The sequence below is a fragment of the Carassius auratus genome, unplaced genomic scaffold, assembly GCF_003368295.1.
Source record: "Carassius auratus strain Wakin unplaced genomic scaffold, ASM336829v1 scaf_tig00216838, whole genome shotgun sequence".
NCBI classification, from domain to species: domain Eukaryota; kingdom Metazoa; phylum Chordata; class Actinopteri; order Cypriniformes; family Cyprinidae; genus Carassius; species Carassius auratus.
Window position 1 is genome coordinate 193,572 of NW_020528759.1, and position 14,774 is coordinate 208,345.

A 14,774-nucleotide genomic window follows, 5' to 3' on the forward strand; every position below is an offset into this window, starting at 1 on the left:
ACACCCGGAGCAGTGAACACACACACAGTGAACACACACCCGGAGCAGTGAACACACACACACACACACACAGTGAACACACATCCGGAGCAGTGACCACAAAATTTAGGTTACTGAAAAGTAACAATAAGCTTGTAGCTAAGATCAAACATTTCATTGACTCGTGATGTGAGCATTTTAGACGGAAGCAATCATGAATATATATCGGATTTTAATAATTGAACTAATGCTACATCAAACTATGATTCTGACAGAGTAAATATAAATAACAGAGATGAAAGCTCTCTTAAGGAGCCATGAGAATAGGCTGTTCTCTCAGCCACAGTGCTGAGATCAACTACCCGACGGAAGTGCAGAGAATAAGAGAAGAGAAGCGCAGAGCACTTCCTTGCTCAGTTCTCTTATTCATCGACTGGTTCACGCCTCTGTTTGCACGAACAACCAATGAACGTCCGCGATCTGGAGCGGGAACTATTATATTCTAGCAAGTTGATAATTCCAGATTAATACATTTTACTGTAATTTCCTATGCATAAGTGAGTCCGTCAAAGCGTGATGATTTTTTTTTACACCAAAAGTGACGTATATAAATGATAGAAACATGAAGTTACCTTCATATGCAGAATTACACACATTTAAAGTTTGATTAACACACGATAAAATTGCAGATACTCCAATTTGATATGGGAAAACATCTAATGCACAAAAAGGCAATACTCAATACATTTAGAATACCTGGAGAAAAGGTACTTTTCTCTTTTTTACAAGAATTCCAGTGAGCTGGACTTTCCTGTTGCTCCGAGTTGGGTCATAAAGTTTTATGACCTGGTCAGGGGTAGGGTTACAAACTCATGACTCTATTTGAGAACATTAATTCCAAAAACATTTCCAATTTACAAGTCAGCAAATTATAATCCTCGCAAAACAGGATCAAAATACATCATTAGTTCAGAACCAATGAATCAATGAACTGCTCATCCGTTACATTCGTATTTACAGCCAGAAAGGATACAGCTTCAGGAAACCAACAATAAACAATTGTTTCTACCTGTTAGATTGCGTTTTATTAAAGTCTACACCTTCCCTAACCTTAAACCTACTCTTACCATAATGCAAATACATTAAATATCGTTGTTTAGCATGAGAAAAGGGATGCAATATTGATGTGTGCATGCACAGTAAACCCTGGTAGAAAAATCTGGAGTTAAGGATAAAACTGGCTGGACTAGTAGCTACTGGAATAGCAGACAGAGAATGTTAGTTTAGCAGAGAATGCTAAGATCTGCTGTAAGACCAGCGAATAATCCAAATAATTAAGTTAATAAAATGAACAAATTTGAAGCGTTTTCTAGAGTGATCATTGGATCTCACACATGCACACTATACAAGATCCCACAGCTGGATTCGAAGTTGCAAGGTTTCTCATTCAAAGATTTGTTTAAGTGATGTAAATGTGTATTTGCTTAATGCTGACGACAAACGTGAAAGTATTATAATGTTTGCCTTTCTATTACTAATAATACAAAAGCAATCGATAAAATACTTTTTGTATACATTAGTTCCTTTGTTTAACAGTTCTATCTGATTATTAGGCCGACTTAATCCGTCAAAATAAAAGTCCTGCCTCTGACACATCGGCCAAGCAGAAAAACTTATTGGCTAATGCCGATATTTGAAAAATACCAAATATTGGCCGATATATCTGCTGAGCACTAGAAGACCATGAAGACATGCTGGTAACAGTTTGTCAGTCATTGACTGTGTTATTCCACCACATCCTGTGTAGTGTTTTATTGTTGAATCTCTGACTAATTAACTAATGCAATTCTGGTCACCTAAGCCTCTTCTTGACCGCTAATGGTTGGTCGACTGTTAGGGGGGCATCCTTAAACCTAATTAATGGTTTACTAGATTGGCAGGAACAGATGAATAATATTATGGTCAGAATTTAGTCATATGAGATGTACACTTGTCCAAAATAAAAACATTTCCTTATTCCACACTTGTAGATATTGACAGCCCTTTAACAGGTAAACAGTAAGATTCATCTGCTGACTGACATTATTATGTGAACATTTTTGTCTTGCAGCATGTTAAATGCCACCTATCCATGATGGCAGAAAAGATCAGAGGTTTGAATTTGGTGTTACTGGGAAGATCAGGGATTGGGAAAAGTGCTTCAGGAAACACAATCCTGGGAAAAGAAGCTTTCAAATCAAAGAAAAGCTCTTCTTCAGTCACACGAGACGTAGCTGTGGAATCTGGGACGGTCTGTGGACGATGGGTCACTGTTTATGACACACCAGGATTGTTTGGCACAGAGAGTGATCATGAGATTCAGAGGAAATTTCTAAAGACTTTTCAGGAAAGTGAATCAGATTCCTGTGTGTTTCTGCTAGTTATCAAAGTCGACAGATTCACAGGAAAAGAGAGAGAAGCTGTGGAAAAGATTGAGAAGCTGCTGGGAGACGAGCGTCTGAAGAAAACCTGGATTCTCTTCACCAGAGGAGACAAACTGGAGGAAGAAAACATGACAATAGAAGAATATATGAATCAGTCTGAGCCACTGAGGAAAGTCGTTCAGAAATATGATCAGAGATACCATGTGTTCAACAACAAGACGAAACGACCAAGTGTACAAGCTAGACAGCTACTTGAAAAATGTACCCAGAGCATAAAAGGTGAGTGTTATTAAATGAGAGGCTAAAGGTGTCTTTGATATTATTTTCCTCGAAACCACTAGGTGGTACAAAAATGTGGCGTAGTACTTTCCAAAACATTCTCTTTTCAAGATGCACATGTATTTTTGTCTGATCCTAGACACAGTTGCACCCAGTGCAAAGTTGATTCTGTGCTTGCTTGATCTAATATTTTATGATGTTTAAAAAATGTTGTAGATTTAAGTAGCAAAGGAGAATCGCAAAAATTTGTTGACATGACATGGTTCGATTCAGATGGTAAATATATATTATTTTGGGTGTTCATATTAGAGAAAAACATTAAAAAACTTTCAGAATATTTACTTATTAAAACATTGTGTTTCTGTATTTTAAAATGTATTTTTTATATTAACATTTTAATGAAAGTACAAACACACACACACACACACACACACACACACACACACACACACACACACACATATATATATATATATATATATATATATATATAGAACAAAATTGTATTATATTTTTCTAAATAAGAAAAAAAAACTGTGTAATGTACAAACCATGCTAAAGTGGTAAGTATTCACTTAGAGATTATCTTTTTAAACCCATTATTTTAACTTATACTGCATTTGAATGTATATCTTTTTTCTGCAAATATATATTTTAGGTGCAGTGAATAGCACTTTAATTTTTTAAAGTTTTAAACTTTAAGGTTAGCCCCTTTGTACCCTATTAAAATGTTTCAGAGACCATTTAGGTAAATAGTGGATTACATTCATTATTATCTGCTTTTGTATGCATGTGTTGGCATATAATTTAGGGGCCAAGCACTGAAGGTGTCACCTATTGTATCCTTTAGCATTAAATGTAGAAAATTTGTAATAACTTTTGCTCACATTAACCTATTGTAATCCGACAGATGTTGATAGATTCATCATGACGAGAACATATATGTTCATATATGTATATGTATATAAGGCGCTCGCTCACTCAGCACGCGCTGAAGGCTCGTTGCAAAATGTCTAATGCATTTAACAGACCAGAAATAGAAGATCCTCCAGTAACCAACAGGTCTGGTGTTTGGGTGCACTTTGGATTCCCTGTAAGCTATAATGGTGATGATAGAATGAATGGTAAATAGTAAGGTCTCATATCCGCGGCTATAACGTAAATGTAACGTAAATGTAGTCTTTTGCCCTGTTTGAATCCGTTGGAAATGTCTGTCTAAATGCTGCGGGGTTTGTTGCATGTAGGTTTCTCCTTTTTTTCGTCTTTCCCCAGATACTGACACACTAAGGTGATGTCGGAGTAAATGAGTTGACATGTTTCAAGTATTCCCGCTGGTGTTTATCTTTTTTGTTTTTTTTTATTCCCGCTGGTGTACCCTGTCATGTTGCAGATGCGACATACCGTTGTTTTTTTTATCCACCACTCTCTTGTCATCACCATTATAGCTTACAGGGAATCCAAAGTGCACCCAAACACCAGACCTGTTGGTTATTGGAGGATCTTCTATTTCTGGTCTTTTAAACGCATTGGCCACCGCGTACCGTGCATGAACTGCTCGCTCACTCAGTGCGTACTGAGTGAGCGAGCGCCTGACTGAGTAGCCTAACATAAACATATAAGTTGGTGTTTTTTTCTTCTTCGGGGGTGTCAGGGGCGTTGCCTGTTACGTCGTTTGGGTTATTGGGCTACCTTGTTGAATGCATATCATTATATTTCTCAGTTTTTAAAAAAAATATATAATTAATTAGTCCAACGAACCGTTCGGTACATAATGCGTACCGCATACCGATATATATATTACAGTCATGGCCAAAAATATTGGCACCCTTGGTAAATATGATCAAAAAAGGCTGTGAAAATTAATCTGCATTGTTAATCCTTCTGATTTTTTATTAAAAAAATTCACAAGAATCTAACTTTTCATTGGATAATAAGAATTTAAAATGGGGGGAAATATCATTATGAAATAAATGTTTTTCTCTAATACTCGTTGGACACAATTATTGGCACCCTTTTATTGAATACTTTTTGAAACCTCAATTTGCCAGTTTGACAGCTCAAAACTGTCTCCTATAACACCTGATGAGGTTAGAGAACACCTGACAAGAGATCAGAGACCATTCTTTCATCCAGAATCACTCCGGACCCTTCAGATTCCCAGCTTCTCCTCTTCAGTTCACTCCTCTCATGTTCTGTAAGGTTCAGGTCAGAGGACTGGAATGGCTGTAGCAGAAGCATGGTTTTGAGCTCAGTGACCCATTTCGGTGTTGTTTTTGAGGTTTGTGTTTGGATTATTGTACGGTTAAATGATCCAAACATGGCCCATTATAAGATTTCTAACAGAGTCAGTCACTTTTTGATTTTTTATCTGTTGGTATTTGATAGAATCCATGATGCCATGTGTCTAAACAAGATGTCCAGGACCTCCAGCAGAAATATAGGCCCACGACATCAAAAATACAGCTGTATATTTCACTGTACACATGGGGTGCTTTTTATCCCTGTTTTCACCAAACCCATCTTGAGTGTTTACTGCTAAAAAGCTCATTTTTAGTTTCATCTGATCATAGAAGCCAGTCCCATTTTAAGTTCCAGTCGTGTCTGATAACTGAATATGCTTTAGTTTGTTTCTGGATGAGCTAGGAGAATTTTCCTCGAAACCCTCCCAAACAACATGTTGATGTAGGTTCTGTTTGACAATTTTTTTTAAAGGTTTTCTGAACCAGAAACTCAACTATTTGCTGCAGTTCTCCAGCTGTGATCCTTGGAGAGTCTTTAGCCACTCAAACTGACCTCCTCACCATGCATTAGGACGATATAGACACACGTCCTCTTCCAGGCAGATTCATAACATTTTCTGTTGATTGGAAACTCTTAATTATTGTCCTGATGGTGGAAATGGGAATTGTCACTGCTCTAGCTCTTTTCTTAAAGCCACTTCACCAATTTGTGAAGCTCAATCATCTTTTTCTGCACATCAGAAATATATTCTTTGGTTTTTCTGATTGTGATGGATGATTAAGGGCATTTGGGCTTTGTTTTCCCTCCACTTTATATTTCTGTGAAACAGGAAGCAATGGCTGGATAATTTCATGTTTATAATCATGCTGGAGTGCTCAAAATTGTGAATATGAATGTTAATATACTTCAGAGATATTTTACTCATAAGAATTTCTAGGGGTGCCAATAATTGTGTCCAACGAATATTTGAGAAAAACATTAATTTCATAATGATATTTCCCCTCCGTTTTAAATTCTTATTATTCAATGTAAGGATACATTTTTGTGAATTTTTTAAATAAAAAATCAAAAGGATTAACAATGCAGATTAATTTTCACAGCCTTATTTGATCATATTTGCCAAGGGTGCCAATATTTGTGGGCATGACTGTGTATATATATATATATATATATATATATATATATATATATATATATATATATATATATATATATATATATATATATAATATATAATATATATATATATATATATATATATATATATATATATGTGTGTGTGTGTGTGTGTGTGTGTGTATATATGTATGTATATATGTGTATGTATGTGTGTGTATATTAGTAAACTTACTAAAAGACCTATTCAGGCATAATTCAACATCAAATACCTAACTAGTACAAATCAAACTACATTCATTTATCAGTAATCTTAAAAAAATAACACTGCCAAACACAAATGCTTAAAAACAAACTTACTAACACATAGTAAGAAATGGTTATGAAAACTGAAACAGAAGTGAAAATAGCAGTAAGTTATTACCATATAGTTAGTGAATTATTGATCTTTAGAGTTTATTCACATTTCTTTACTTGGTTTTGTCCTGAACCAGACGCTCCTGCTGACCGTCTCTCATCCCGACGGATTGTTCTTCTGGGTAAAAGTGGAGTTGGGAAGAGTGCAGCTGGAAACACAATCCTGGGACGGAGAGAGTTCATATCTGTACAGAGTATGAGTTCAGTTATCCGTGTATGTTCAGAGGGTCACGCCACTGTTTCAGGCAGATCTGTGTCTGTAGTAGATACTCCTCCATTCTTTGACACACAGATGAGACCTGAAGAGTTAGTCACAGAGATAGCCAGAAGTGTGTATCTATCCAGTCCTGGACCTCACGCTTTTCTCATTGTGTTGAGAGTAATAGACAGATTCACTGAACAGGAGCAGAAGATTCCTCAGATGATTGAGATGATGTTGGGACAGGATGTGTTAAAGTACTCCATCATTCTCTTCACTCATGGAGATCTGCTGGAAGGACGGTCAGTAGTGGATCTCGTTGAGGAGAACTGTAGATTAAGAGATCTAGTCGATCGGTGTGGAGGCAGATATCATATCTTCAACAATAGAAGTATGAGTAACAGAGAGCAGGTGAATGATCTCCTGCAGATGATTGACTCAATGATAGCACGGAATAGAGGACACTACATTAACCAGATGTACAAAGACGCTCAGAAATTCAGACAAGAAGAAGAAAAGCAGAGACTGAGATATGAAGAGAATAGAAGAAGAGAGGAGAAACAAATACATGAGATGGAGAGAGTGAGAAAAGAGATGGAAGAGAAAGTCAGAGCAGAGTATGAAGCTAATAGATCTGAACAAGAAAGACTTAGAGCAGGGCGACAGAGAGATGAGGAGAAGAGAAGAAGAGAAGAGAAACAAATACAAGAGGAGATGGAGAGGGTGAGAAAAGAGATGGAGGAGAGATTCAGAGCAGAGTATGAAGCTGAGAGATCTGAACAAGAAAGACTTCGAGCAGTGAGACAGAGAGATGAAGAGAAGAGAAGAAAGGGGGAGAAACAAAAAGAGAACTGTGTCTGTAGTTGATGATACTCCTGGCTTCTTCAGCACTTCCAATAAAAGCTGATGGATGAATGACTGAAAGAAGAGACCGAAGAGGAAGCCATAGCAGAGAACGACAGGAGCAGAGCTTTATCTTTCACACTGGAGACAGAGAGATGAAGAATGAAGACCAGGAGAGAGAGAGAGATGAACGGAGGAGCAGTAAGAGAGCTGCTCGTGTGTCATGCAGCAGAACAGCTGGAAACGAACCGCTTCATCCAGCGGATGAGACACACGAGATCAGAGGCAGTCCGGTAAGAACACGCAGACTCTATGTATTATACAAGGGTCCAGAGGAAGTGTTTCAAGTACTTGAATTTGACTTTTGGAAATTTAAGTCCTTGAAAACCCTTGGAAACTGACATATTTTTGAAAAGGTACTTGAAATGTACTTGAATGTTTAAAAGGCAGTATATATTAAATAAGTGTTTGGGTTGCTTAACATTCATAAACCCTTTGTGTCAATGTAAATATTTATAAAACTATGCAAATACAGGATAATACATTCATATAGTTCTGTTAAGCCTGTATGATTTGTTGTATTTCATGATTTCAAAATAAAAGTTAAAAACCTAGCTCTGAGTTTGCAGGTGGCCATATATTAAAATAACATTTAAATGTCCTTGAATCAAGCTTTAAAGTGAAACATCACGAGGCCGAAGGCGCCCTCTGCAGTTATTTGTTATAATACAAAATGTACTTAAGTATTTAATGTACTAATGTTTATATTATTTATAGACATATTATATATTATAACAGTGATTTTCAATAAATCCGTGTCATGACTGGTTCAAATTAAATATAAAAATAAAGTAATTATTGTCTAATAGTTAAATAGATAGATATAAAGTTTAAAAAATAATCAGTTTCAAAAATGATCAGTAGTTTTAGATTACCAAGATAATCATTAATTATGTCTCTAGATTATTTAAATGTTTAAAAATACAATTGTTGTTTTGCTTTTTTGGTTTAAAAGACGTATTAAAATTGTCTCATTCTAGTAAACCAAGTATCTGTATTTTGTCTCCTCTCATGAGCTAAATGTATTGTCAAACCCCTAGTGTCTATGAGCATGATATAGCTAAAAAAAAATGTGTATGATGCCATCTAAGCTCCTAAAAGAGGTGCTTCCAGAAGTCATAGGTCCTCTTCTGACTATTATTAATTCCTCATTGTCATTAGGATATGTCCCCAAACCCTTCAAACTGGCTGTTATTAAGCCCCTCATAAAAAAGCCACAACTTGACCCCAGAGAACTAGTTAATTATAGACCAATCTCGAATCTCCCTTTTCTGTCCAAGATACTAGAAAAGGTGGTATCCTCACAATTATATTCCTTCTTAGAGAAAAATGGTATCTATGACAATTTCTAGTCAAGTCACCTTTATTTATATAGCTCTTTAAACAAAATACATTGCGTCAAAGCACTGAACAACATTCATTAGGAAAACAGTGTGTCAATAATGCAGAATGATAGTTAAAGGCAGTTCATCATTGAATTCAGTTATGTCATCTCTGTTTAGTTAAACAGTGTCTGTGCATTTATTTGCAATCAAGTCAATGATATCGCTGTAGATGAAGTGACCCCAACTAAGCAAGCCAGAGGTGACAGCGGCAAGGAAACGAAACTCCATCGGTGACAGAATGGAGAAAAAAACCTTGGGAGAAACCAGGCTCAGTTGGGGGGCCAGTTCTCCTCTGACCAGACGAAACCAGTAGTTCAATTCCAGGCTGCAGCAAAGTCAGATTGTGCAGAAGAATCATCTGTTTCCTGTGGTCTTGTCCTGGTGCTCCTCTGAGACAAGGTCTTTACAGGGGATCTGTATCTGGGGCTCTAGTTGTCCTGGTCTCCGCTGTCTTTCAGGGCAGTAGAGGTCCTTTCTAGGTGCTGATCCACCATCTGGTCTGGATACGTACTGGATCCGGGTGACTGCAGTGACCCTCTGATCTGGACACAGACTGGATCTCGTGGCCACGGTGACCTCGGAACAAGAGAGAAACAGACTAATATTAGCGTAGATGCCATTCTTCTAACGATGTAGAAAGTATATAGGGTGTTATGGGATGTGTTCCTGGTTCTGGTTTTCCTATTCAATGCAGCATAAAAGTCCTTTAAAGGATTAACCAGTCAGGATTTAGACCGTATCATAGTACTGAGACTGCTCTCCTTAGAGTTACAAATGGTCTGCTCTTATCATCTGATCGTGGGTGTATCTCTCTATTAGTTTTATTGGATCTTAGTGCTGCGTTTGACACAATTGACCACAACATTCTTTTGCATAGACTTGAACACTTTGTTGGCATCAGTGGAAGTGCATTAGCATGGTTTAAATCTTACTTATATGACTGCCATCAGTTCGTAGCAGTGAATGAAGATGTATCATATCGATCACAAGTGCAGTATGGAGTACCTCAAGGCTCAGTACTAGGGCCGTTACTCTTCACGCTTTATATGTTACCCTTGGGAGATATCATCAGGAAACATGGTGTTAGCTTTCACTGTTATGCTGATGATACGCAGCTCTATATTTCCTCGCAGCCTGGTGAAACACACCAATTTGAAAAACTAATGGAATGCATAGTCGATATAAAAAATTGGATGACGAGTAATTTCTTACTGCTAAATTCAGAAAAAACAGAGGTGTTAATCATAGGGCCTAAAAACTCTACTTGTAATAACCTAGAACACTGTCTAAGACTTGATGGTTGCTCTGTCAATTCTTCGTCATCAGTTAGGAACCTAGGTGTGCTACTTGATCGCAATCTTTCCTTAGAAAGCCACGTTTCTAGCATTTGTAAAACTGCATTTTTCCATCTCAAAAATATATCTAAATTACAGCCTATGCTCTCAATGTCAAATGCAGAAATGTTAATCCATGCATTTATGACCTCAAGGTTAGATTATTGTAATTCTTTATTGGGTGGTTGTTCTGCACGCTTAGTAAACAAACTACAGCTAGTCCAAAATGCAGAAGCAAGAGTTCTTACTAGAACCAGGAAGTATGACCATATTAGCCCGGTCCTGTCCACACTGCACTGGCTCCCTATCAAACATTGTATAGATTTTAAAATATTGCTTATTACTTATAAAGCCCTGAATGGTATAGCAAATAAATGCACAGACACTATTTAACTGAACTGAGATGACATCACTGTATTCAATGATGAACTGCCTTTACCTATCATTTTGCATTATTGACACACTATTTTCCTAATTAATGTTGTTCAGTTGATTTGACAATCTGTTTTGTTTAAAGCGCTATATAAATAAAGATGACGACTTGACTTGCTTTTATTCTTCAGGTTAATCATAAATTCATTAAAGAATCATTTTGAATAGGGAAAGCGTTATCTTTGTCATAGTATCTTTTGAAGTTGCCACATCCTCGTGGCTTTGAATGTGCTGCACTTTATTTGTAACATTTAGTTTTATTAGTATTTATTAGAATTTGAAAATTAATGATATTGTGATGTCTGATATTAGTCCTTGAAAATGAAAAAATCCTGGAATTTCATTTTGCAGTTTCTGTACGAACCCTGTTAAACTAATACTTCATTTAACATAAGAGCACGGCCAATATAACGTTTTGCTGATTTTATTGGCTGATATGAGCCTGTTGCCGATATATCCACATCAACGTTCACGAGATAGTGACACCAGTCAACACTTTCCCTTCAGTAAGGAGGTCTCTTGTTCAGGCACTATTCAAGCGTTGTCTTATTCAACCTTAAGTGCCCTGCGAAGTGGACTTCACATGAAGTTCCGTCATGATTCCAGTTCCAAGGCAATATACACATTACATTCAAAGGACATTACATTGCGCAATTTAAACTGTATTTATATATAGAGGTATATTAGCAGTGTGTAGAATTTAATTTCTTAAACAACCATGTTGATCATTGCAAAAGAAGTACCAGTCAAATGTTTGGACTCACTGGTACTGTATTATAATATACACAAAGAATATTGAACGGTATAGAGATATCTGCCTTTTTTTTTTTACTCCCTAATATCAGTATTGGCATCAAAAAACCAATTTCAGTCTGGCTCTATTTAACGTGTTCCTTACAGTCATTCACTGTAATCTGTGTCCGCAGGTCTTTACCAGTCACTATCAGAACTATTTTACACATTTAAACACAATTCTCAGTGTTTTTTGGATGCATTCTTACTGTTCTCATTGATTTTCTGCTGTTGTTAAGCAGTAAAAATGTTCTCCAGCAATATTTATCAACTTCCATGCCTTCAGACGTCTGTTTGACCTTCATCTCTCATTTATTTTCAGGTAGAACTCAAGTGTGCAGAAGGTGAAAGGAAACAGATCTCAAGCTGAAAAAAGATGCAGGTTTGTAATAGATCTTTATGATCTACTTAGAGAGTTCAGCCACCCAACAGTTTCTGGTCCCCATTGAGCCCCATAGTAAAACAGACCGGTTTAAATAGACAGGATAACGAAGGAAGTGGAGACAGTTGAGTGCAATAACAGGTGTGCAATTAACTGTGATGAAGGGACAAAGCTATGTGAGAAATGTAGTGTCTGCGGTGAGGTGCCTTAGGGGAAGTGAGACTACTAGTGGACACCTAGGGAAACACAGACCAGACACTGTGACAAATAGTACCAGCAAGGGCAATCATTTTCTAAATGCCAACAACTATATGGACCAAAAAGAAATTATTTAGTGCTTTCTCAAAAAAAATTCTGTGCAAGGTAAGCATGATTGTTGTGTTCATATTAGGTCTTTATTATAACTTTAGCAATATAACATCACATGTTAGGCTACAGACAGGTCAGTGCCTGGACACAACCTCAGAATTAGCCAGTCACTGCCTGATTGGGTCATAATTTAAGACATATATTTCATTCTTCGAGTGTGGTTATTTAATAAATCCTGAATAGAGCTTGGGAAACTAAGTCACTGTGCATTGCATTCTGGGTAGTCGCAGCTATGTTTGGGGCATGCTCGTCAGTCGTCATATTAGTATACATCAGTAATAAACAGGAATAACAATAGACCAAACAATAATCAAGTGTAAGATTACATATAAAGAAAAACCTCAACAAGGAATCAAAGTTACGGTACTTTAATTTTAAATTTAAGACAATCAATAAACTCAATCCGTACAAACACAAAGAGCAGTCAGATGATCTTAACGAACTGCTGCACGTAACCTTCCCCGATCTGTTTTTTTTACCTTGTTTGTAGTGTCAGTGCATACACATTTGAGCAATGAAAAAATTATTAATCTCTCGAGGCCCATCTGCAATTTACAAATTGATGGGTGCCGGGCCTTCAGATTTTCCTCATCAATGAGCAGAAAATGGTTGTTCGCACAAATTGTCAGTGAACTGTGGCTCTGTGTAGTAAATGCTGCTCCCTCTGAAAGCAGGCGATGGAGATTTACTACTAATCACAAAACCGGCTTTACTGATGAGATGTGCATGATAATCACATGCGATTAATTGCACAGCCCTGGTGGGTGTGTTCATGGTGTGTGTGTCATATAACATGATTAGAGATATTTGTGTTATTAATAATTAATTTCTCATACTTACCATAATGTTTTCTATATATCATAGGTTTTGCACTCTCAATGCCTTAATGAACCTCCGCTCAACCCATGGGTGATCCTCCGCTCCAGTGGCCAAGTAGAGCGTGCACACTGCACATGCATGGCTGGCATAGCAGAGTCTTGCACATATGTTGGGGCTCTCCTTTTTAAAATCAAAGTATCAGTCCGGATACGGGTGACCAAGACTGTCACTGATGTTCCAGCCTACTGGATGATGCACGCTAATGTTGATAAGGTCCAAGCAGAGGTGGCAGTAACAGAGATACAGGCAGCTGCAGTTGAAGCTCAGACGAGACTGCAACATCCATCATCTGTCTGGTACACATCAAGAGCAGGAAGAATAACAGCTTCAAATATGCATGCCGTTGAGTCCGCTAGTGTTGAGAAACCAGCCACATCAACGGTGTCAACAGTGTGCTAAAAACAGCTATCAGATGGGGATAGACAATGAAGGAACAGCAAAGCCTATGTCACACTGGCAGCACCTCAACACACAAGTTTAAAAGTGGAGCAATGTGGATTTATCATAAATCCATCATTTCCTGAGGTTGGAGCATCGCCTGATGTAATCATTCACAGCACATGTTGTGGGAAAGGCTGTCTGGAAATAAAGTGCCTCACTGAATGAATAGTCACAGTTTTTCTGATTTGCCCTGTAATCGAAATCTTATATACAATATTACAGTTATTTATTTACCTCAGCGCTGCTTGCAGAAACAGTTCTACTCCACCATCACTGAATCCATCCTCTGCACTTCAGTAACTGTCTGGTTCAGCTCAGCTTCTAAATCTGACCTCAGAAGACTACAGAGAGTAGTCCGGACTGCTGAGCGAATCATCGGTTCAACTCTCCCTTCTATTCAAGAACTGTACTTATCCAGAGTGAGAAAAAGGGCTGTTAAAATCACTCTGGACCCCTCACATCCAGCACACTCCCTCTTTGAACTGTTGCCATCTGGTCGACGCTACAGAGCACTGAGCACTAGAACGACCAGACACAGGACCAGTTTCTTCCCTCAGGCAATCCATCTTATGAACAGCTGATAATAACTGCGAACACTACACCTTTATATTTATATACACATACACTTATTTATCTAACACTTAAATCTTTGCATATAATATACCTGTACATGCATAACTGCTCATCGTAATATACCTGCCATACAATTGTCAATTTGTATATTGTCATTCCTTACCTACTTATTTGTATTTTTTATTTATTTTATTCTTTTATTATTAGTTTTTTGTTCTGTCTCTGTCATTCTGTTGCACTGCGGAGATTCTGTCACGAAAACAAATTCCTTGTATGCACACGCATTAAAGTTAAATCCCTTCTCTGCGTCCAGTACTTTCTGTTCTGGTATGCAGTCCTATTTAAAGTGTCATAAGCTTGCAGTCTGAACAATAATGAATTCTGATCACCTGTTCATTCATGCGGTTTTCATGGTAAATATTCATTGTGCAATAACAGCATCACAACTACCTTGATTTTGTTGCAATTTTGCATGTATACTATACGACTAATCTAGCAAGCCTTGCTGCAAGAGTTAACTGTTTTTGTTTTCCTTTGTCCTACAGCTTCTGTTCTTGCACACCACCTCCACCTAGTGTTACCTCCACATAATGTTACCTCCACCTAGTGTTACCTCCACATAATGTTACC

The 14,774-nt window shown here is 37.4% G+C and overlaps 1 protein-coding gene across 1 annotated transcript in view; it reads left to right on the top strand.

Moving 5' to 3' along the window:
• The window catches only part of LOC113099029 (GTPase IMAP family member 7-like), a 48,520-nt gene extending 34,600 nt beyond the window's left edge, over positions 1 to 13,920 (top strand). The window contains exons 2-5 of the mRNA XM_026264080.1: positions 2,090 to 2,681; positions 6,533 to 7,790; positions 11,823 to 11,882; positions 13,116 to 13,920. Coding sequence (XP_026119865.1) covers positions 2,111 to 2,681; positions 6,533 to 7,521 — 1,560 coding nt within the window. The 5' untranslated portion in view covers positions 2,090 to 2,110 and the 3' untranslated portion in view covers positions 7,522 to 7,790; positions 11,823 to 11,882; positions 13,116 to 13,920. The remainder of the gene's footprint in view (positions 1 to 2,089; positions 2,682 to 6,532; positions 7,791 to 11,822; positions 11,883 to 13,115) is intronic.
• The last annotated feature ends 854 nt before the right edge of the window (positions 13,921 to 14,774 follow it).